This window comes from Emys orbicularis, chromosome 2 (genome assembly GCF_028017835.1).
Source record: "Emys orbicularis isolate rEmyOrb1 chromosome 2, rEmyOrb1.hap1, whole genome shotgun sequence".
Classification (NCBI taxonomy): domain Eukaryota; kingdom Metazoa; phylum Chordata; order Testudines; family Emydidae; genus Emys; species Emys orbicularis.
Genome location: NC_088684.1, coordinates 217,194,556 through 217,216,435, shown reverse-complemented (window position 1 = coordinate 217,216,435; position 21,880 = coordinate 217,194,556). Strand labels below are relative to the sequence as shown.

At 43.9% G+C, this 21,880-nt stretch overlaps 1 protein-coding gene across 1 annotated transcript in view; it reads left to right on the top strand.

Annotated features, from left to right (window-relative positions):
- The first annotated feature begins 4,313 nt into the window (after window positions 1-4,313).
- The window catches only part of NEK11 (NIMA related kinase 11), a 215,290-nt gene continuing 197,723 nt past the window's right edge, over window positions 4,314-21,880 (top strand). Inside the window, exon 1 of the mRNA XM_065399194.1 lies at window positions 4,314-4,483. Within this exon, the coding sequence (XP_065255266.1) occupies window positions 4,314-4,483 (170 nt within the window). The remainder of the gene's footprint in view (window positions 4,484-21,880) is intronic.

Sequence of the window (21,880 nt, the reverse complement as noted above, 5' to 3'; positions counted from 1 at the left end):
TGCACAAAGTCCTGCTCAAGATCCGTAAGGAGGGGGCAAAGGTGATTCTGATAGCTCCAGTGTGGCCTCGCCAGCACTGGTACACCACGCTGCTGGAGCTGTCGGTGGACATACCGGTCATGTTGCCTCTCCTCCCCGACTTACTCACTCAGGACCATGGTCGCCTCTATCATCCTGACCTACAGTCCCTCCACCTCATGGCTTGGAAGCTTCATGGCTGAACCCCATGGAGCTTCTGTGCTTGGATCAAGTAAGACAGGTCCTGCTAGGCAGCAGGAAGCCGTCCACCAGAGCCACGTATCTGGCAAAGTGGAAAAGATTTTCATGTTGGTGTTACCAGCACCTCAGCCCTCCCTCCAGGCACCGGTACCTCTCATCTTAGAGTACTTCCTGCACCTGAAACAGCAAGACCTGGCGGCTTCCTCCATAAGGATTCACCTTGCTGCCATCTCAGCCTTCCACCCAGGTGCGTCTGGACGCTCGGTCTTCACCAACCCTATGGTTGGTCACTTTCTCAAAGGCTTGGACCATTTATATTCCCAGATCCCTCAGCCTGTCCCTGCAGGGGACCTTTACCTGGTCCTTTCAAGGCTCATGGGGCCCCCGTTCGAACCGTTGGCCACATGCTCCCTCTTGTATCTCTCCTGGAAGACAGCTTTCCTGGTTGCCATTATGTCGGCGAGACGCGTCTCTGAGCTAAAAGCCCTCACCTTGGAACCGCCTTACACGGTTTTCCACAAGGATAAGGTGCAATTCAGACCGCACCTGGCCTTTCTCCCCAAGGTGATGTCGAACTTCCACACCAGCCAGGACATTTTCCTACCTGTCTTTTACCCGAAGCCTCATGCTAGTACCCGGGAGTAGCAGCTACATTCCCTCGATGCCTGAGCCCTACATCGAGCGCACTAAGCCATTCAGAAAATCGAAACAGCTATTCATAGCAGTGGCGGACCGCATGAAAGGCCTCCCAGTCTCATCTCAAAGAATATCCTCCTGGATCACGTTCTGCATCTGCACTTGTTATGAGCTGGCCAAAGTGCTGACCCCAGCTCTCACCACACACTCCACTAGGGCCCAGGCCTCGTCAGCAGCGTTCCTGGCCCAGGTCCCGAACTAGGAAATCTGGAGGGCAGTGACTTGGTCCTCGGTTCATATCTTCACCTCTCACTACGCCATCGTCCGGCACGCCAGGGACGACACGGCTTTCGGTAGAGTGGTGCTACAATCAGCATTCCTTAACTCCGACCCCACTGCCTAGGTAAGGCTTCGGAGTCACCTAATTGGAATTGATATGAGCAATCACTCGAAGAAGAAAAAACGGTTACTCACCTCTCGTAACTGTTGTTCTTCGAGATGTGTTGCTCATATGCATTCCAAACCCGCCCACCTTCCCCTCTGTCAGAGTAACCGGCAAGAAGGAACTGAGGGGACGCCAAGTAGGCAGGATATTATATTGAGCGCCATGAAGGCACCACTCCAGGGAGCTCCACAGCCGACCCGACGGGTGCTGCTAGGGGAAAAACTTTCCAACAGCTGTGCACACGGTGCGCACACACCTAATTGGAATGGATATGAGCAACACATCTCAAAGAACAACAGTTATGAAAGGTGAGTAACCATTTTTTCTTTGTGTGACGTTGAACTCTTATGTGATGGTAATCGGTCTTTCAACTTCCTCCAACCTCTGTTGATGCTCCATCCTGATTGATCAGAGAGAACTGATGCATTTGCAGCACTTTTGTTCAAAATGAAGCAGGGTGCACAGTACAGAGATGGTTTTTTCGTACTCCAGCATAACCAGTGTCTTGTGCAGGTCTCACCATTTGGAAGAGTTTTTGTCAGCAGACGAGTAGGGAAAGCATGATTATCAGCATCTCGTGGAATGTTACTTGGAATTTCAAAACAGCTAATTTGAAGAAAAGATTGCATTTGGGCAGCATTGCTCTTGTCAATAATTCCAATGTCAGTCACAGTCAAACCTGTAGTACTCATGAATTGCTCTTGCTGCGTAAGATCTACATCTTCCTGTTGCTGTTGAGTTTCTTGATCATACAGAGGATCTTCTGCTGCATCTGTTACTGTTGGCACATCTCCTTCTTGACTACTGTCCTCATGTTCAGGTATCGTTGAAATATCACCTGTTGCAGTTGTGGAGTTTTCATTATCTGTTGCATTGTTTGTTCGGTAAGGTGTTGTCAAGGCTGCTTCCCCACTCTGAACTTTAGGGTACAGATGTGAGGGCCTGCATGAAAACTTCTAAGCTTAACTACCAGCTTAGATCTGGTCCGCTGCCACCACTCTCGATGCTAATTCCCTTCCCTGGGTAGCCTTGAGAGACTCTTCACCAATTCCCTGGTGAATACAGATCCAAACCCCTTCGATCTTAAAACAAGGAGAAATTAACCATCCCCCCTCCTCCCTTCCACCAACTCCTGGTGGATCAAGATCCAACCCCCTTGGATCTAAAAACAAGGAAAATCAATCAGGTTCTTAAAAAGAAGGCTTTTAATTAAAGAAAAAGGTAAAAACCATCTCTGTAAAATCAGGATGGAAAATAACTTTACAGGGTAATCAAACTTAAAGAGCCCAGAGGACCCCCCTCTAGCCTTAGGTTCAAAGTTACAGCAAACAGAGGTAAACACCCCAGTAAAAGGTACATTTACAAGTTGAGAAAACAAAGATAAACTAACACGCCTTGCCTGGCTGTTTACTTACAAGTTGAAATATGAGATACTTGTTCAGAAAGATTTGGAGAACCTGGATTGATGTCTGGTCCCTCTTAGTCCCAAGAGCGAACAACCCCCAAAACAAAGAGCACAAACAAAAGCCTCCCCCCCCCCCCCCCACAAGATTTGAAAGTATCTTGTCCCCTTATTGGTCCTTTGGGTCAGGTGTCAGCCAGGTTACCTGAGCTTCTTAACCCTTTACAGGTAAAAGGATTTTGGAGTCTCTGGCCAGGAGGGATTTTATAGTACTGTACACAGGAGAGCTGTTACCCTTCCCTTTATAGTTATGTGTTTTCCAGTGGTTTGAGAAATGAAGTTATTGGCTTTGAGCTCTTAGCTGCTGCTTCACTCAGTTGTTTTCGCCGTCTCTTGCTTGCACTACTTTCAAATCTCCTCTTCATAGTGATCTATCTGGTCAATATGTAGCCTATCCACACTTGAAATATTCTGCTGTAAATAAATAGCTTATCTACACTAGAAATCTTCTACTGTAAACATGTACACAAATGCTGAATGGTACACAAATGCTGAAAAGACTTAAAATGAAGGAACACTAATTAAGAATACAAAATGAAACAGTCAGGCAGGTTATTATCCTTATCACTGAATAAAAACTCAAGCACGCAAGGTATAATATAACAGGCTGAGCTGAAGACAAAGGGATGACATATATATAGTAAACACAGACATGGATACAGACAGAGAGACAATGTCCAACATTTCAAACATGTGTCCTCACGAAACTCACTGTACAAGATTGTCCTCAGAAATTTTCACCTTGAATCTGGGCCTGTAGCATACGAAAGCCTATGATGATGGCCAAGCTACCAAGCTAGGGCTCAACCAACCAACCAGTCACCTCTTTTAGCTACCATATGAAGATAATAATGAGGAATTCTCGCACATAAATAATTCCTTAGTCAACTAGACATAAAACTATAAGGACACTAAAATGTAACAATTCTCTACCTTTCAACACGCACTTGATCCAGCACCAGCCACTAGTAGTGGTTTGTTTATATAATCAGCTGATCTGAGAGGACACGTTCATCACGGTCTAATCTTATGCCATCAGAACCGATATATTTTTATTAATATGTATGAACATTTTAAACTCTTTAATATGACAAAATCTATATCAGTTAATTAAAAAAATATGTCTTTTACTAAATCACATCTCTTATTTGCTTAAATTTGCAGCTCTAAGCTGAGAGAATGTGTCATATCTTGGTCCGATAGTGATGCGCATAAAAACAAGTTGTGAAACGTATCAAATGCCAAAAAATTAACAAGTGTCTACATTTGAGCCCCCCTTTGAGCTTGAGGCCCAGGCCAAATGGTCCTCCTGGCCCACCCTTTGGCCCTGAGCGTTTGATAGGTTACAAGTTGATGGCTTGAGGTGTGGTATTATAATTAACAGCCTGAACATCTTGGTAATACTTTAGAGTATTACATAAAATCTAATTATTTTTCTGTTTTAGGTGGTGTCCTGTGAACATCACTGGAAGAATAGGAGCATTACTACGGAGACTTGAATGTGAAAGATACGTTATAGATAAATAAATGTGATCTCTGTTACATGGAGCAATGCTGAAATTCCAAGAGGCTATTAAACATGTCAGTGGTTCTGCACCTATTTCCACTTCCTCTGAAACCTTGATTGCAAGAAGATATGTTCTTCAGCAGAAACTTGGCAGAGGAAGCTTTGGAACAGTCTATCTGGTTTCAGACAAGAAGGCAAAACAAGGAGAAGAATTGTAAGTAAGCATCATATATAGTGTGTTGACTCAATGTACTTGAAAAAAAAATTGGCCCATATTTCTAAATTTTGTTTTGTTCCTTTGTATCTTTTTTTGTCTTCTTTGGTGTCCCATTACCTCCCAATTTGGTATTACCTGCAAATTTCATTAATACACTGTTTACCCTATCTTCACTGGCGGTGCTAAATAGGCTGGCACTGAACCTGGCATTCCACTAGATACCTTCTTTCCAACTCAATACATTATTGTGTAGGCTTCTTCAGTAAGATTTCAGTCTATGTGATGGTGGTCTTAACCAAGCCAGTTTTAACTGATTTTGTAAGTTAAATTTTCTGTCTATCTTCCATATATATCCCTCCTATCCATAGTATCTAAGTTCTTCTCAAACAGTAAAAAGAACTCTATCAAATGGATTACTAAAATCCAGATACATCTAGTGTTAAATTCACACCAATCTCTATCCATTACTTAAATGCCAGTTAAACAACTTATATGAAGCTTAAGTGGTATATAGGGTCTTGTGCTAATTGAACAGGGGTTAATTTTATCCCTTCTTTATAAAATGTCGTTTGTACATTCATGTCATTGAGAAGAAGCAATGAGAAGGCATATATCCACCATAACAGTTTTCCTTTTCTTCAATGTACCAAAACTGCTTACTCCTGACAATAAAGGAAAATAATGTGTTCCACAAGATCTTTCTTGAGGAGGTCTATTAAAATCTGCACCACTCATAATGCATTTCCATTCCATGCTTAGTGACCTTCATGAAAATATCATGTTTATTTACTTGAATATTAAAAAGTTGTTATAAAATGCAAAGAGAGAGATCCCCAAAAATGATACAGTTCAATTGATGTGATATCTAACTCTGTAATGCTCCATCCAATTATACGTAGCCTTTAACGCAATCAAGCTGGGCAAGAAAAGAACAAGGTTAGAAAATTTCAGAATTCCTGCTTCTCTTTTGTGGGTCTGTCCCCTTCAGGTGACTTTCCCCAGGGTTTGTCTAATCTATCTAGGTTTTTATACCATGCCCATCACTTTAGTGATGTAGTCCGGATACCAGCATAAAGACTCAGTTAGATTGTTGGAGGGGACCTAAGAGAAGCTGGTAGCTAAACCAGCAGGAAATACAGAAGAAGACGTTTTCTGTTTTTGATGATAAAATTTGATGCCTGCTTGTCTAATGAGAAAGGAGAGGTAATGACTATAGAAATAGTAAAGTGAAAGCTACCATGGCTACTGTACTTTTAATTGATAACAATTTTTTTTTTATTTAGTCTCAACAAGTCTTAATTTTGTCTCTACCTGAAAATGGACAAATTTTCATCAATTTATTTTATAATCTCAATAGGATCACAAAATATCACAGACTTAACACTTCCAAGGAATGTTAACATTTCTGCATGTGAAATCAAATTTGGGTGCATGTCTAATATTATTGGATGAAATTTCTTGTTGTATAGAACTATATTCTCATCACTCTGACAATTTTAGAGACAGGGACTTTAAAAAGTATCTTTTCCCTGTAATCTAGAACTGTGTGTGTCCATTGGGCTTGATACTGGTTGCTTCATGTCTGACACCTCAAATGGATAATTTTTTCACCCAGAAATAGGCTCTTTTCCTTAAGCTTGGAACCACTCAGTAACCTATGTGAGGAATCAAATTTTCCATGATGACTTGGACATTGGCTCAGAAGGTAACATTAATGTTGGTGTAAGAGGTCGGACTCACCCCTGCGGCGCCTCCTGCTGGTTACTCCGGGGAATCAGCTCAATCCAGCCCGGAGCGCTCTCTGCAGGCCGGTGATCCGCCTTGTCACTACTGGCTCCCAAAGACTGTAAGAGGTACTAATCCTCTACATCTTCTGTTGGAGAATTTGCTTCCTGGAGACACTGTGTTCACTCCCTCCTCCCCCAACCCCATTGCTTTAAATTGGTCCTGGACATGTGAGGCATTGTGTGTGGGTCCCCTGCAGAGCCATTACCTTTGGAGAACTCCAGATACTGGGTAAATTATCTTCCTTACCAAAGTATGATGAAGCAAAACATTTATTAAATCCCAAACTAGCAGAAATTGCCAGGTCTGAGGAGCCTCAAGTGAATGAAATGACTATTTATTATTTTCTACTAGATTTATGATAGGTTTAGGTTTGAGGTGAGTGGTTCAGGGGTACTACTTCTTTAGCAAGGTTTCACTATAACTCTGATATAATCCCTACTTCAGAGGTTCTCAACCAGGGTTCTGTGTTATTATCGTTCTCTTTCCTAATGGTTCCTAACATTCTGTTAGCTTTTTTGACTGTTGCTGCACACTGAGCGGATGTTTTCACAGAACTGTTCACAATGACCCAAATTTCTCTTTCTTGAGCAGTAACAGCTAATTTAGATCCCATCATTTTGTATGTATAGTTGAGATTATGTTTTCCAATGTGCATTACTTTACATTTATCAGCACTGAATTTCATTTGCCATTATTTCCCAGTCACTCAGTTTTGTGAGATCCCTTTGTAGCTCTTCCCAGTTGGCTTTAGACTTAATTATCTTGAGTAATTTTGTATCATCTGCAGACTTTCCTATTTCACTGATTCCTCCCTTTCCAGATCATTTATGAATATTATAAAAGCAGCACTGGTCCTAGTACAGATCCCTAGGGGACCTTCCTATTTACATCTCTCCACTGTGAAAACTGACCATTTATTCCTACCCTTTGTTTGCTGTCTTTTAACCAGTTCACTGATCCATGAGAGGACCTTTCCTCTTCTCCTGTGACTGCTTGGTTTGTTTAAGAGCCTTTGGTAAAGGACCTTGTCAAAAGCTTTCTGATCTCTGGATCACCCTTGCCCACATGTTTGTTGACTCCTCAAAGAATTCTGATAGATTAGTGAGGTGCTGGAACTAGGGGTGCTGCTGCACTCCCTGGCTTGAAGTGGTAATAATAACCCAAATACATGGTTTCTGCCTTCAGCACCTCCACTATAAAAAAATTTTCCAGCACCACTGGGTGAGGCATGATTTCCCTTTACAAAATCCATGCCGACTCTTCCCCAACACATCATGTTCAGCTATGTATCTTATAATTCTATTCTTTACTATAGTTTCAACCAATTTGCCTGGTCCTGAAGTTAGGCTTACTGGCCTATAATTGCCAGCATTGCCTATAGAGCCTTTTTTTTAAAATTGACATTACATTAGCTATCCTCCAGTCCTCTGGTACCCAGCTTGATTTCATATTTGAGTTCCTTCAGAACTGTGGGGTGAATGCCATCTGGTCTTGGTGACTTATTACTGTTTAATTTATCAATTTGTTCCTAAACCTCCTCTCTCGACATCTCAATCTGGGACAGTTTCTCAGATTTGTCACTTAAAAATAATGGTTCAGGTGTGGGAATCTCCCTCACATCCTCTGCAGGGAAGACCAATGCAAATAATTCATTTAGCTTCTCTGCAATGGCCTTGTCGTCCTTGAGTGCTCCTTTAACACCTCGATCATCCAGTGGCCCAAGTGTTTGTTTGACAGGTTTCCTACTTCTGATGCACTTAAAACATTTTTTGCTGTTTAGTTTTTATGTCTTTTGGTTGTTGTTCTTCAAATTCTTTTTTGGCCTGCCTATTTATGCTTTTGTACTTGATTTGCCAGAGTTTATGCACCTTTCTATTTTCCTCAGTTGGATTTGACTTCTAATTTTTTAAGGATGCCTTTTTATCTCTACCCAAGTCTTTTACTTTGTTGTTTAGCCATGGTGGCATTTTTTTGGTACTACCTACTAATTTTTTTATTTGGGGTATACATTTAATTTGAGCCTCTGTTATGATGTTTTTAAAAAGTTTCCATGTAGCTTGCAGGCATTTTACTCTTGTGACTGTTCCTTTTAATTTCCATTTAAGTAGCTTCCTAATTTTTTTATAGTTCCCCTTTTTGAAGTTAAATGATACTGTAGTGGGGTTGTTTGGTATTTCCCCTTCCACCCCAAGGATGTTAAATTTAATTACATTATGGTCACTGTTACCAAGTGGTTCAGCTGTATTCACCTCTTGGATCAGATCCTGTGCTCCATTTAGGACTAAATCAAGAATTGCCTCTCCCCTTGTGGGTTCCAGGACTAGCTGCTCCACGAATCAGTCATTAATAGTGTCTAAAAATGTTATCTCTGCATCCCGTCCTGAGGTGACGTGTACCCAATAAATATGGGGATAGGTGAAATCCCCCATTATTATTGAATTTTCTATTTTTATAGCCTCTCTAATCTCCCTGAACATTTCACCATCACCAAACTAATCAGGTGGTCGGTAGTATATTCCTACTACTGTACTTTTATTAATCAAGAATAGTATTTCTGTCCATAGAGATTCTAGGGTACAGTTTGATTCATTTAAGTTTTTTTACTATATTTGACTCTTTCTATGCATTCTTTCACATATAGTGCCACTCCTTCACCAGCATAACCTACTCTGTCATTCCTATCTGTTTACAAGGCAGGTAATTATGCATGCTGCATTCGTGCAATAAATTGAATAGCCCTCACTGTGCTGCTAGACTTCTGCCTGCATTATTTTTACTCTTGTAGCTTTTTGTTTTTGTTTTGATTTTTGTTTTTTTATGTGTGGGGTGTTTGTTGGCCTAAGTTTAGAGAATGTTAGGTATATCTGTGTCTCTCACTCCCTTTCTAAACTCCTTTGCAAAACTCCCCTGTTCACTAGCTCCTCCGGTCGCTTAGGAGTTGGCTTTTTTTGACTAGTGTTCTCCCTGGGTAGTCCCACTCCCTGGTTAAGGGCTGCTAAAGGAATTAGGGGTCAAAGCCTTGTTAAGAAACTACTGGACAAGCAGGCCAGTAGGCTCGGCATATGGCCCCCCAAACAGGTTGCAGGCACACTGCAAGCAGCAGGCATACAACAAACAAATGAACAGACAACAAACTCACCCCAAGGGTCACGTAGTCATTCTTCCTTCACTTAGAGAACTCTCTTGCAATGTTTCATGTCAATAAAGCAATCTCTCTCCTTGGTAACAACAGAGCCAAGATGCTCTAATGAGTTGATGAATTCAACTTCTTGTCCATCGATTACAAGTGGGTAGAAGTAAAGGTCCATCAGCCACTTTCATCAGTTTGGTCTTCTTCCAGTTGACCTGAAGACCAAGTTTACTTGCATCTTCCATAAATGTATTCAGTACATTGATGAGATTAGTTCATCAGGATTCAGATATAGCTGTGTCATCTGCATATTCCAGGTCTGTTATACAGAAGTCATGCAGTACCACCCCCAGTATGCAGTTAGTGACTGCTTCCATCGTTCAGTCAATAACAATGTAGAACAGATCAGGGGCAGCCACATGCATTGACAGACACTTTTGTATTCGAACCAATTTATATTTTTTTCCTTGTGAGCCCTTTTACTGAGAAATTTAATTTACAATAACATCAGCTGTTTATTTAATGGGATCATCAATTGACTTCAGCATTTCAAACATTGCCTAGTCTTTGTAAGAGAAAAAACGGAATGTGCCATTTAATTCTATTGATGTAAAAGTACAATAGTTATGTATTAAATTATGGATTCTTATTTTTATTGTATTACTTTTTGTTTTGACTTGCAGCATTTAGCAACAGTTAATAAATGTAAATGCTTGTAGCTATCTATCTTGTGATAAAGTTCTGCAGTTCACCAGTATATCACTTGGAGGCACCTGCGTATTGCAGTTATTCTCCTTAGCTGCAGCTGAACTTTAATTGTAAATTAAACAGTAGATTCCCTTAACTTTCTGTCAATTACAAGTGCAATAGGTATAATTTCAGATACAATGAAAATAGCATAACTTGAATACAGCATTCAAGATGGAAAATATTAATGTAAATTTCTCATATTACAGGAAAATATATTGCATGAAAGTTCAAATATTATTCTAGGACTGAATTTATCTACAGTATTTAAGAATGTTTTCCTTCAAACACAGCTGATTTTGTAAGGCAGTAAAGGTATTAAAACATCTAACAAATCTTTCTAAAATTAATCTTTGTGCTAAATGCACCCATGTTGTGGTCCATACCCATGCTCTGTGAACATTTTGATGAATCAAAGGAACTGAGTCACATAATCCCGCAAATTACATCTCCATAGAGTATGTTTATTATTTCATAGCTGATTCAGGACATGGTGATATATGGATGTTAGAGAAAGTACGAAATCAGCTGGAGTTTGCTAATGCAAATAATGTTCAGGAAACATACTTTGTCAACCCATGTAGTGGTCTAAATCGCTGTGGGAAGAACACAAAATAACTTTAAGAACAGAAATTCTCAAAGAGAACTGAACCTCAGCTGTTGATGCATCTGGTTTGTAGTTGTTGTTCAAGCATATCTTCTGGATTTTTCTTTAGCACAATGCCTAGAGAGTGATTTAACAAAACACTAACATTTATAGTATTGTTTCAGTGACTGCTCAGAGCAACTTTTGGATGGGACTAGGCAACAATTTTGGGGGATCTCTTACCCCTCCCTATCTCCTAATGGCTTTTGTTCATTATGATTATAGAATTCTGCATGCAGCTGGCATATTATGTGGAGCACACCTAAAGTATTTTAAATAAAAATGTGTGTGGAGATGGTCAGATCAGTACCAGCCTCCTGCTGCAGAAGTGGATCCCAGGTGCTTGTGTGTGGGGGCGTCAATCCATATTTACTAACATTTATAAAAAGTTTTCTAAGGGTCAGTTTTCTAAATAAAGGTAGATTCCGTAGGCTGCTAGGTTAGGGTTACCATATCTATGAAATAAAAAAAGAGGACCCTCCACGGGCCCTGGCCCCGCCCGTTTCCCCACCCCCAGCCCCGCCCCAACTCCGCCCCTTCCCCGCCCTAACTCCGCCCCCTCCTCCCTCCCACTCCCAGCCATGGGGAAAGGGCTGCCCGAGCGCTACCGGCTTCACGGTTTGCCGGGCAGCCCCCAGACCCTGCGCCCCCGGCCGGTGCTTGCCCAGCGCAGCTGGAGCCCGGGAGGGGAAGCGCCCAGCCGGGGGCGCAGGGTCTGGAGGCTGCCCGGCAAACCGTGAAGCCGGTAGCGCTTGGGCTTCGGGCAGCCCCCATGCCTCCGGATCCTGCGCCCCCAGCCGGGCACTTCCCCTCCCGGGCTCCGGCGGCGCAGGGTCCGGAGGCATGCGGGCTGCCCGAAGCCGGTAGCGCTCGGGCAGCCCGGCTCTGTTTAAGAGACGGGCTGCCCGAGCGCTACCGGCTTCGGGCAGCCCCCATGCCCGGCTCTTAAACAGAGCCGAAGAGTCAGAGAAGGAGCAGAGCCGCGGAGGCTCTGCTCCTCCGCTGACTCTTCGGCTCTGTTTAAGAGCCGGGCTACCCGAGCGCTACCGGCTTCGGGCAGCCCCCTTGCCTCCGGACCCTGCGCCCCCAGCCGGGCACTTCCCCTCCCGGGCTCCGGCGGCGCAGGGTCCGGAGGTATGGGGGCTGCCCAAAGCCCGTAGCGCTCGGCTCTTAAACAGAGCCGAAGAGTCGGGGAGGAGCAGAGCCGCCGCGGCTGGAGGCTCTGCTCCTCCCCTGACTCTTCGGCTCTGTTTAAGAGCCAAGCTGCCCCAGCGCTACCGGCTTCGGGCAGCCCCCGTGCCTCCGGACCCTGCGCTGCCGGAGCCCGGGAGGGGAAGTGCCCGGCCGGCGGCTGGGGTCCGAGGCAAGGGGGCTGCCTGAAGCCCATAGCGCTCGGGCAGCTCGGCTCTTAAACAGAGCCGAAGAGTCAGGGGAGGAGCAGAGCCGCCATTTTCCCGGACATGTTCGGCTTTTTGGCAATTCCCCCCGGACGGGGGTTTGAGTGCCGAAAAACCGGACATGTCCGGGAAAAAGAGGACGTATGGTAACCCTATGCTAGGTCCCCAGCCATTGGCTTTGTGTGCTTTCTGGTGAACTTTAGTACTTACTGGGAGCTTTTTACAAGCGTAAATGAACTGAATTGTCACAATAAGCAACATTTGCTTTGTGCATGGACCCTGTCTTCGTATATGTTTGGCTTATATAAAATTTTTGTACTGGCATTTGGTTAGTGTGTGAATATAACTATTACAGCAAAAATTATATTCACATGTGGATGCAGTTATAGTGGTATAAAGGTGCTTTATACTGGTATAGTTTACTCCCTTTCCTGTACCAGTGTAGTTACAGTGGTATAGCTGTTGTGTGTAGACAAAGCCTAAGAGTCTGGGGGCAGTTAGTCTTCCAGCTGCTGGAGAGCTTTGTGAATGATGGTCTCTCTGCCCTCACTTCTTGCCATTTCCACAGGTTTCTCTGCCTCTGCCTTTCTGCCCCACTACAGGGATTCTCTGCTCTTGAGCAGGCTTCCTCTTCAGCTACCAAACCTTATAGAATATGGGGCTGGCTTCAGAATGCCAGCTGCTGCTCCCTGGCTATCTCTCAGCATCAGGCAGAATAGATTAGCAAGAGCTTCAGGGGGGCAGGATTGTAATTGGCTTTAGGTAAGGCAACCAACAGGGGGTGGAGAAGAAGCTGCTGAGCTGGCAAGAGAGATGCTGTTGTCTTACAGTCCTGTACTGCTACTGCCTCTTCCTGCTGTGTCTCATAAGCCTGTGACTTTGGCCAGCACTGTAGTTTCTAAGGACTGGTTGGTAAAACGTGGGCCTGCCTGTGTGAAACCAGGGCTGTTGGTTATGATGGTTATGAAAACTATGTATTAAATGCACCCATAAACCAGGACATGCATGCATTCAGCACAAAGATTAATTTTAGAAAGTTTAACCCCTGTGACGGGCTGGACTAAGCCCTGAGGCCCCCTGTTGGAGGCCTTGTGGCCCCGCCACACCCTGCCCTGGAAAAGTGCAGTGGAGAGGTCCTCCGAGCTGCCTAGAGTGGCTGTGTGGGAAGCAGCCAATCAGGGCCCAGCAGGCTAGTATAAGAAGAACTGCAGGACCAGAGTGAGTTCAGTTCCTTGCTAGAGCTGGAGGGCTCCTGGATGGCTGCTGGGACTCCACAAGACAAGGCCCTGCGGTAAGGGTGAAGAATGTGCAAGAGCCATGGGGAAATGGCCCAGGGAATTATACCAGCAGCACAGTTTATCTAAAGGGACATTGCAGACAGCTGCTATCTATAGGGTTCCTGTGCTGGGACCCAGAGTAGAGGGTGGGCCTGGGTCCCTCCCACCAGCCACTGTGAAAGTGGCCTGGACTTTGAGGTATCCCACAAAGGGGATTGAACTGTAGTGGCCCAGATGAAGCACTGGGGCCAGAAAGGCCCTGAAAGGGTGAAGACATTGCCTCCAGGGAAAGAGTCCTGGGGCACTGCTCTATTCTGGAGCAGGGACAAACTGAGGGAAACGTTACAGAGGGCACTCAGAGAGGTCCCTGTTGGACTTGTACCCTGAAAGAGCTTTGCTTTGCTTTTATCTCACAAACAGACTGTGTATGACTTGGCCGGAGGGCTGAGTCAGTGAAGACCCACAACAAACAGGTAGAGTGAGAGTGCAGGCACATGCACTTGGCCAGGGGGTGCTTGTGAGAGGTGTGTGCAACCCCGTTACAGCCCCATTTAATTATTTTGACTCTTCTGGGATTTCTGTAGCAAACACTGAGTGATGATGTATGGTATCTTATGAGCACCAAAGAGAAAGCCGTCACACTAAGATATTTGGTACCTGTAAAATCTCAGAATGATGCATTCTGGGCATCTCTACAAAGCCAGAAGAGGCAGCATGCTTCACAGTAGCTGAAAACCAGTTTTTAAAATGCTTGTTAAAACATATTTATATGCTGGCTGCTCTCCTGGCTTGGTTAGAGGAAGTATTCAACATAAATGATCCCAAATAGGCTGTGAAGTCAATTTCTCAGTGTGAAGTCATGAGGTGAATTTTGGGACCCAGTGGCAAAGGTTACATCATTGCTGTTAAAGGGGTTGATACTTTTCTGTAGGCTGGGTTATCTAGGAAACCACAAGCTATCTCTTACAATGGGGGTGCTACCTAAAACTTAAGTTCTGCAGAAGTTGGCCAAAATTGTGGAAAGAACCTAAAATTACTGAAGTTATAACTACTGTTTTCTTCTAGTTCATTCCATTAGCCAGTTTTTACAAGAGTTAAAATATGTTGTTAATAAAATAATTAGCACACTACAGGTTGGTATATTTTTAATTAGATTATAAATTTGATAAAGGTAATAGTGTTGATGTAATAGACTTCTGTAAGGCATTTGACTTGATTTGATGCACAACATTTTAATTAAAAAACAAGAATGAGAAAGTTAACATGGCATACATTAAATGGATTAAAAACTGGCTAACTGATAGGTCTCAAAATTGTAATTGTAAGTGGGGAATCATGGTCAAGTGGATATGTTTCTAGCAGGTTCCCGAAGGAATCGATTCTTGGCCCTACACTGTTTAACATTTTTTTCAGTGACCTGAAAGAAAACACAAAATCATCACTGATAAAGTTTGCTGATGGCACAAAAGATAGCGGGGAATGCTTTTAAAACCATTGAACCATTTTCCAGTGTTTTTATTTGCTGTTTTTCCCACCATGCTACTGATACATAAATATTAAAAACCTTTCACTGGTTAAGTGTCCAAGGGAGAGACTGACAGGAATCATTTCTTTGCTGTCCTTGCACAACTGTTTCCTGTCTCATAACTAATGGATGAGGTCACAATCCTCTGAATTACAGGATTATTTTTAATGGGTTACTCTCTCTCTCTCTCTCTGCGTACAAGATTCAGACAACCTGGATTTACAGACTAGTATTTATGAAAAATCATACCAATAAAATATTTTAGTCCACTCTGAACCATTTCTAAAAGTTTCTTGTACAATGTGAAATATCTGACAACAAAGGGTAAAGGTTTGGGCTTGCCCTGAAGAGTGGAACCAGACTAGCTGACTGGCTTTTTGTATGAGAGGGAACTGAGCTAGCAGGGTAAGGGAGTTAGGCTTACGAAATTTATTGGACAAAATGGCAGCATGACAAGGTGAAGCACGCCTACCCACCTGCAGACTGGCTGAACCCCACTGTATCTGTAGAGGTCATCTGGTGTTAAAACCAATTATTCATCAGTTGAAGAGAAGAGTAGAGACTAAAACAGTGACACACTGGTGGGGGGAGGGTTTTGACTTAATTATTTTGTCTGTTTGGGGTATTGATTATTAGGGTCTGCTGTCCGTTATCTATTTTTTTTTTAAACAACTGTGGGTAACTTCTTCCTCCTTTCTCCCAAACCTCCAAAAATCTGCTGCTAGCTTGATGGCAAAAACAATCAGACACCTGTGAAGCAGATACAATAGCTGTACAATATGTATGAATCTGCTGAGCTATTTGCCATACTGTCCCACATCTCTGTTGTTTTACTTGTAGAGAGTTGGCAGGGAAGATGAAAGCACAAAGGATATCCACTAGATGGAGAGTGTGTCCTGTGTGGAATTAAGGGGCATTTTATTTCATTTTCACTGTTCTCTTTATGCAACTTTCCCCCCAAGAGATCTCCTGATTTAGATTATTTGTCTTTGATTCTGTGAATCATAAAGTTGTAGACATGATAAAGCATCATAATCTCCATATGTTCTCTCTTTTTACTTCTAGTCAATATTTTAGGTTTACTTCCGATACATATTTTCATAATCTTGTTGTGAATTATTCTATATTACATATTTCTCTTGAAACTACAGCAGTAACGTTGACGGTGATCATGCTACAGTTTCTGCTGCTTTACATATTAATGTCTAGCACTGTAATTTAATTTGTAAGTGAATTACTAGCAACAGTTTTCTAAATCAGTACATAAGAAGTAAAAAGCCTGTGTTTTGAGAGAACTGGAAATCTACAGTGATCAAATTTGCAGTACTTTATACAGTTTATCTAAAAAGAGACTGTCAGCAAATGTTTATTAACCCTGTGGTAGGGTCATAGTCTCACTCCTGCTACTTCTGTCAGAAAGGCAGAGCAAAGTCACAGAGAAGGGTGCACAGTGGAACTGAAAGAAGAGGACAAATAACAAAAGATGCTGGCAGTTCTGTGCCAACACTGAATATATAGTGCAGTTCCAAGTGAAGTATCGCAACTGCACTGACCTACCTGCCATGTGCAGTATGGAATGATCTTTTTTCTATAAATTTCATTGAGAGGCTGGAATACATGATCCTTAACCCAATACTTTAGAAGCTTCAAATGGAAAGGCTTGAAAGTGAATCAGAACAAGATTGAAAGGGTTAGAATGAAAACAGAGAACCTGTATGTGCTTCTGTATCATTTGTTCTCTATGTGACCCCGATGTGACAGACAGGAAAGTTAGGTTTCTGTATGAAGAGCAGTAATATAAAAATCTAGCATTGTACATTAGATTCGAGAATCGAATCAAATAGAATCCTATTTGCATATCTATTTTGATTTTAAAAAGTATAAGCAACTAAAATTTTTAATTACAAATATATGCTTAGAAAATTCCATAATAAAAAGTAGGTAAGAAGCATCATGGATTATTACTCCTGATGTGCAGATAACTGCAGTTATAAACGGCAAAATATATGTGGGATGTTGCACTCTATATGATTTTATAATAATATGCTAATGTAACTGGAATATGCTTCATGCAAAAGGTCTCTTGTAAGGTATCAGTACAAAGCTTATAATCTACTTAGTTTGGTCATCCTATTTGTATAAATGTACCAATCTTGTATCTGAAACTAGAAATATAACTCTGAGGGCCTATTGTAATTTATGCAAAGTGTGGGCCATTAATGGTGGTTTGGAATCTTGATGACTCCCATTAACCAGGACAATTGACTGCAGATGGCTCTGTTTTACCTGTAAGTCTTCCTGTATACCTGTGTGCTGGCAAGTGGATAATGAAGTCTTACAGTGACATGTGATCATGTCACCTGAACTGGAATCCATCTTTAACCTGGTGTCTTTCCATTGAGAAGGAGAGGGTGAGAACCTAGAGAGGGACAAAGGATTCCCGCCTTATGCAAAAGGGTGGAACAGAACAAAGCGGAGGGCTATCATGAGGAATCCCCTAGCTACCACCTGAGCTGGAACAAGGGCTGTACCAGGGGAAAGGATTTTGCCCAGACTAGGAAGGCATCCAGTCTGTGAAAGAAACCTATTGAAACATCTTTCAGGGTGAGATATTATCTGTACTCAATTGTATTACTGTATTAGGCTTAGATTTGCATATTTTATTTTGCTTGGTAACTCACTTTGTTTTGTCTGTTACTACTTAGAACCACTTAAATCCTACTTTCTGTATTTAATAATCACTTTTTACTTATTAATTAACCCAGAGTATGTAATAATACCTGGGGGGGGGGGGGGGGGGGATGGACAAACAGCTGTGCATACCTCTATCAATGTTAGAGAGGGCAAACAATTCATGAGTTTACCCTGTATTATACAGGGTAAAATGGATTTATTTGGGTTTAGACCCCATTGGGAGTTGAGCATCTGAGTGTTAAAGACAAGAACACTTCTGTAAGCTGCTTTCAGTTAAGTCTGCAGCTTTGGGGCAAGTAATTCAGACCCTGGGTCAGTGTTGGAGGAGACGGGAGTGTCTGGCTCAGCAAGACAGAGTGCTGGGGTCCCGAGCTGGCAGGGAAAGCAGGGGCAGAAGTAGCCTTGGCACATCAGGTGGCAGCTCCCAGGGGGCTTCTGTGATTCAACCCATCACAATATGCTCAACTGCTGATCTTATATCTAAGTATAGAATAGGTATGAAGTATTGCCAACATGGCACACATGATCCTATGTGGCTCTGAAATACCAGTACCTGTATTATGCTATGTCATGTTCAACAATATATTCTAATGTGGAGTGACTCACTCCTTGCACATTGAGTTAACTGGTGTATCAAGTTTTGTAATTTATTGGTTCATGTTTATATCTGGCTTCTAGAATCTTGCCTTCTTTTTTATTTATTAGATAATACTGAAATAATTTTCACTTCTGCAGTACTTCTCATCCTATAGTTTTTTAAGGTGTAGGCTAAACTAGAAAATCACCATGTTGCTGTAGACTGCTGTGAGCAAAAAGTGTGGCTAAACACCTGCAAGTTTAGACTAGGAAAAAACATTGACTGCATACATTTTCTAGTTTTGATCAGGCCAATTGCACTTTGGCCTGGTCACAATCTTCTTGTGCCCCCAAATAAACATCCATACAATGATCTGTGCACATGTAAGCTCTAAGTGACTTTTCCTAGGTTGCACAGGAAGTCCCTGACCAACCCAGGAATCGAACCTAAGATTCCAAATTCATGTCTTGTAGTTAAGGCACTAGTGGAGTTGCACCTGCTTACACCAAGTCTGACTTTGACTTGTTTTGTCACTTAAAAGAAACAAACAAACCTCCTATTCATGTTGGGGTTACATAGACTTGCCTAGTATATCTTTGTTTTTTGTTTTGTTTTTTTTCTTTTACTTTGAAGATCTGTGAAACTTAGGCCCCGTCTACACTGGCAAGTTTCTGTGCAGTAAAGCAGCTTTCTGCATTGTAACTCCTGAGTAACACTGCCAAGCCATTTAGTGCGCAGAAACTGCGCAGTTGCAGCGCTGTAAAAAAAAAAAAAAACAGCCCCGACGAGAGGCATACAGCTTTTTATGCCGGGCGTACAGCACCGCAGTGCCAGTGTAGATACCCTGGTCGATTACAGCGCTGTGACTGGCCTCCGGGAGATGTCCCACAATGCCTGTTCTTGTCTCTCTGGTCATCAGTTTGAACTCTACTGCCCTGCCCTCAGGTGACCAACCGTCATCCCCACCCTGTAAACTCCTTTGGAATTTTGAAAGTCCCGTTCCTGTTTCCTCGGTGATGCATGCAGTGGTGTTAGCGCATCTTTCTAGGTGGCCAGGCCTGCTCCACACACCAGGTAATTCCCCCACTTGGAGCAATGCTGAGCTGCTGGACCTCATCAGCATTTGGGAAGAGGAGGCTGTCTAGTCCCAGGTGCGCTTCAGCTGTAGGAATTACGATACCTACGGACAAATATCATGATGCATGATAGAAAGGGGCCATGACCAGGACACAGTGCAGGGTCGAAGTGAAGGAGCTGCAGAATGCCTGCCACAAGGCGCGGAAGGCAAATTGCGCCCATGAGCTGCCGGTTCTACAAAGAGCCGGATGTGATACTTGGTGGCAACCCCACCTTCACTGTGAAGGCCACTGTGGATACTTTGGTGGCTCGTGTGCGGAGGTGAAAGTAACATTCAACAGTTACCGGTACAGGGGCTGGCTCCAGGCCCCCGGAAGGGGCGGGGCCTTGGGCGGAAGGGGCAGGGCTGGGGGTCAGCGTCCCCCAGCCAGCCCATCCACACTGCCTGTCCCACGCTGTGGTAGCAGCAGCGGCAGCCAGAGCCCTGAGCCCTTTTAAATCACCAGCCCCGGTGTGGCAGTGCTTTAACGTCGGCTGCGTACGGGCTGGTGCTGGCGGCCACTTTTTACCAGTATGCCATATCGGCCCGTACCGGCTTACTTTCACTCCTGCTTGCGTGCCAGTCGAGAGTGGACCGAGCCAGGAGGAGGAAATCTTGGACGGGGGGAGACTCACATGCAGAGGATGACTCAGAGGTCAGAGATGCATGTAGCCAGGAGCTCTTTTCTATCCCAGAGGAGGCTAGCCAGTCACTGGTAAGTGGATTTGATTTTGGTAATCGCGGAAGCGAGTTTTTGGGGGCAGGAGAGTTGCAGAAAGCAGGCTTGTCTGTATGCTTTGTGTACCACCACATGCCTAGTCTGAGCGGTGGAACAGGCTGTTGACTGACTCCCTCACTTCATGGGAATCTGCCTCAGAGATCTCCAGGAAACTCTCATGGAGATACTGGGCAATCCACTGCCACAGGTTCTTTGGCAGAGTTGCTTTGTTTCTTGCCCCATTAATGGTAACTTTCCCGCACCACTCTGCCGTCAAGGAGGGACCATTGCTGTGCACAGGTGAGCTGCATAAGGGCTGGGGCGGAAGCTGCAGTCTTGGAGATCGATTCCCTGATCACCCTCAGCAGCGAGATCTTCCATAATGAACCCAGCCTGTGGAAAATGTGAGGACAGGAATGATTATCAGCCCCCCCCCCCCCCAGAGCTGGCTCTCCCCAAGAGCCCAGTGTACAGTAGGGTCCAGGAACACTGATTTATCCTGCCCCTGTGGCTGCTCACCATTTTGGGGGTCTTGTGGCTCATGTGTGCTTGCCTGGGTCAGCCAGTTAGTTACAGGTATGTGAATACAGGCTGTGTTTTAAATCACTGAATCGGTGTTCTCTGTGTTGCAAACAGTACTGTTTCTGTAAAATGTTGCATTTTGGCTTCACAGAGATGACCTTGGGAGCCCAGCCTCCCTCTTTGTTATCGGTAGCAAAAACAGTTGTGCAGAATTAGAAAGCGGCCACGAAGAACTAAGGAGGACTTTCTGTGTGATGTTATGATACACTCCATGGCCCAAAAACAGGAACTGAAGGAGTGGCAGGACAGCAAGAAGAGGGACCGAAAGGAGAACGCGGCATGCCAGAATGAATCCACAGAGCAGCTCTTAAACGGTATGGAGCACCAAACGGACACGCCCCAGGCGATACTAGCACTGCAAACCGCAAAACTCTTTCCCATGCACCCCCCAGACACCGCCCACACACTCTTATCAACCTCCTGGCTCCAGTCTGTACCCACAGCATTCCACTCCTCCCCCGTCACAGTCCAGCACTGCAGACTCTCAGTTCCCACTGCACTCAACACCCATCCCTCTGCAGTTTGACCCTACTGAAGTACAATACCCAATGCACTGTACTCCAAAGGAGAAGGTTGGATATGATCCCTGGAGTAGCCAGCTTCCACAGTGCAATTGCCACGCACTTCTCCAATGGCAGGCCAGCTCTCATTCTCGTGTCCTTGGGCCGCAGGGCTGGGGCGAGCTCATCGCACAGTCCCATGAATATGGCTTTCCTCATCCAAAAGTTCTGCAGCCATTGCTCATCATCCCAGACGTGCATGACAATGTGATCCCACCACTCATCATCCCAGACGTGCATGACAATGTGATCCCACCACTCAGTGCTTGTTTCCCGAGCCTAAAAGCGGTGTTCCACTGTGGTCAGCACCTTCGTGAATGCAAGCAATCTCGTGTCGTAGCTAGTACGTGTGGTGAGATCAATTTCGTACTTCTCTTGCCTTTGTAGTTTAAGGAATAACTCCACTGCCACTCATGACATGTTAGTCAGAGCGAGCAGAATACCGGTCAACAGTTCGTGATCCAGACTGAAGAGGCAGAGCGCGCAGTACACAAACTATTGAAAGATGGTGCCAAATGTGAACAGAACCACAGGGATTGGTGGGATGCGAAGCAATGCATCACGGGGCATTGGGACAAGACCCAGGATGCCCCACGACTCCCTCTGCCTTCCCACAACTCTTAGCAGCAGAAGAGG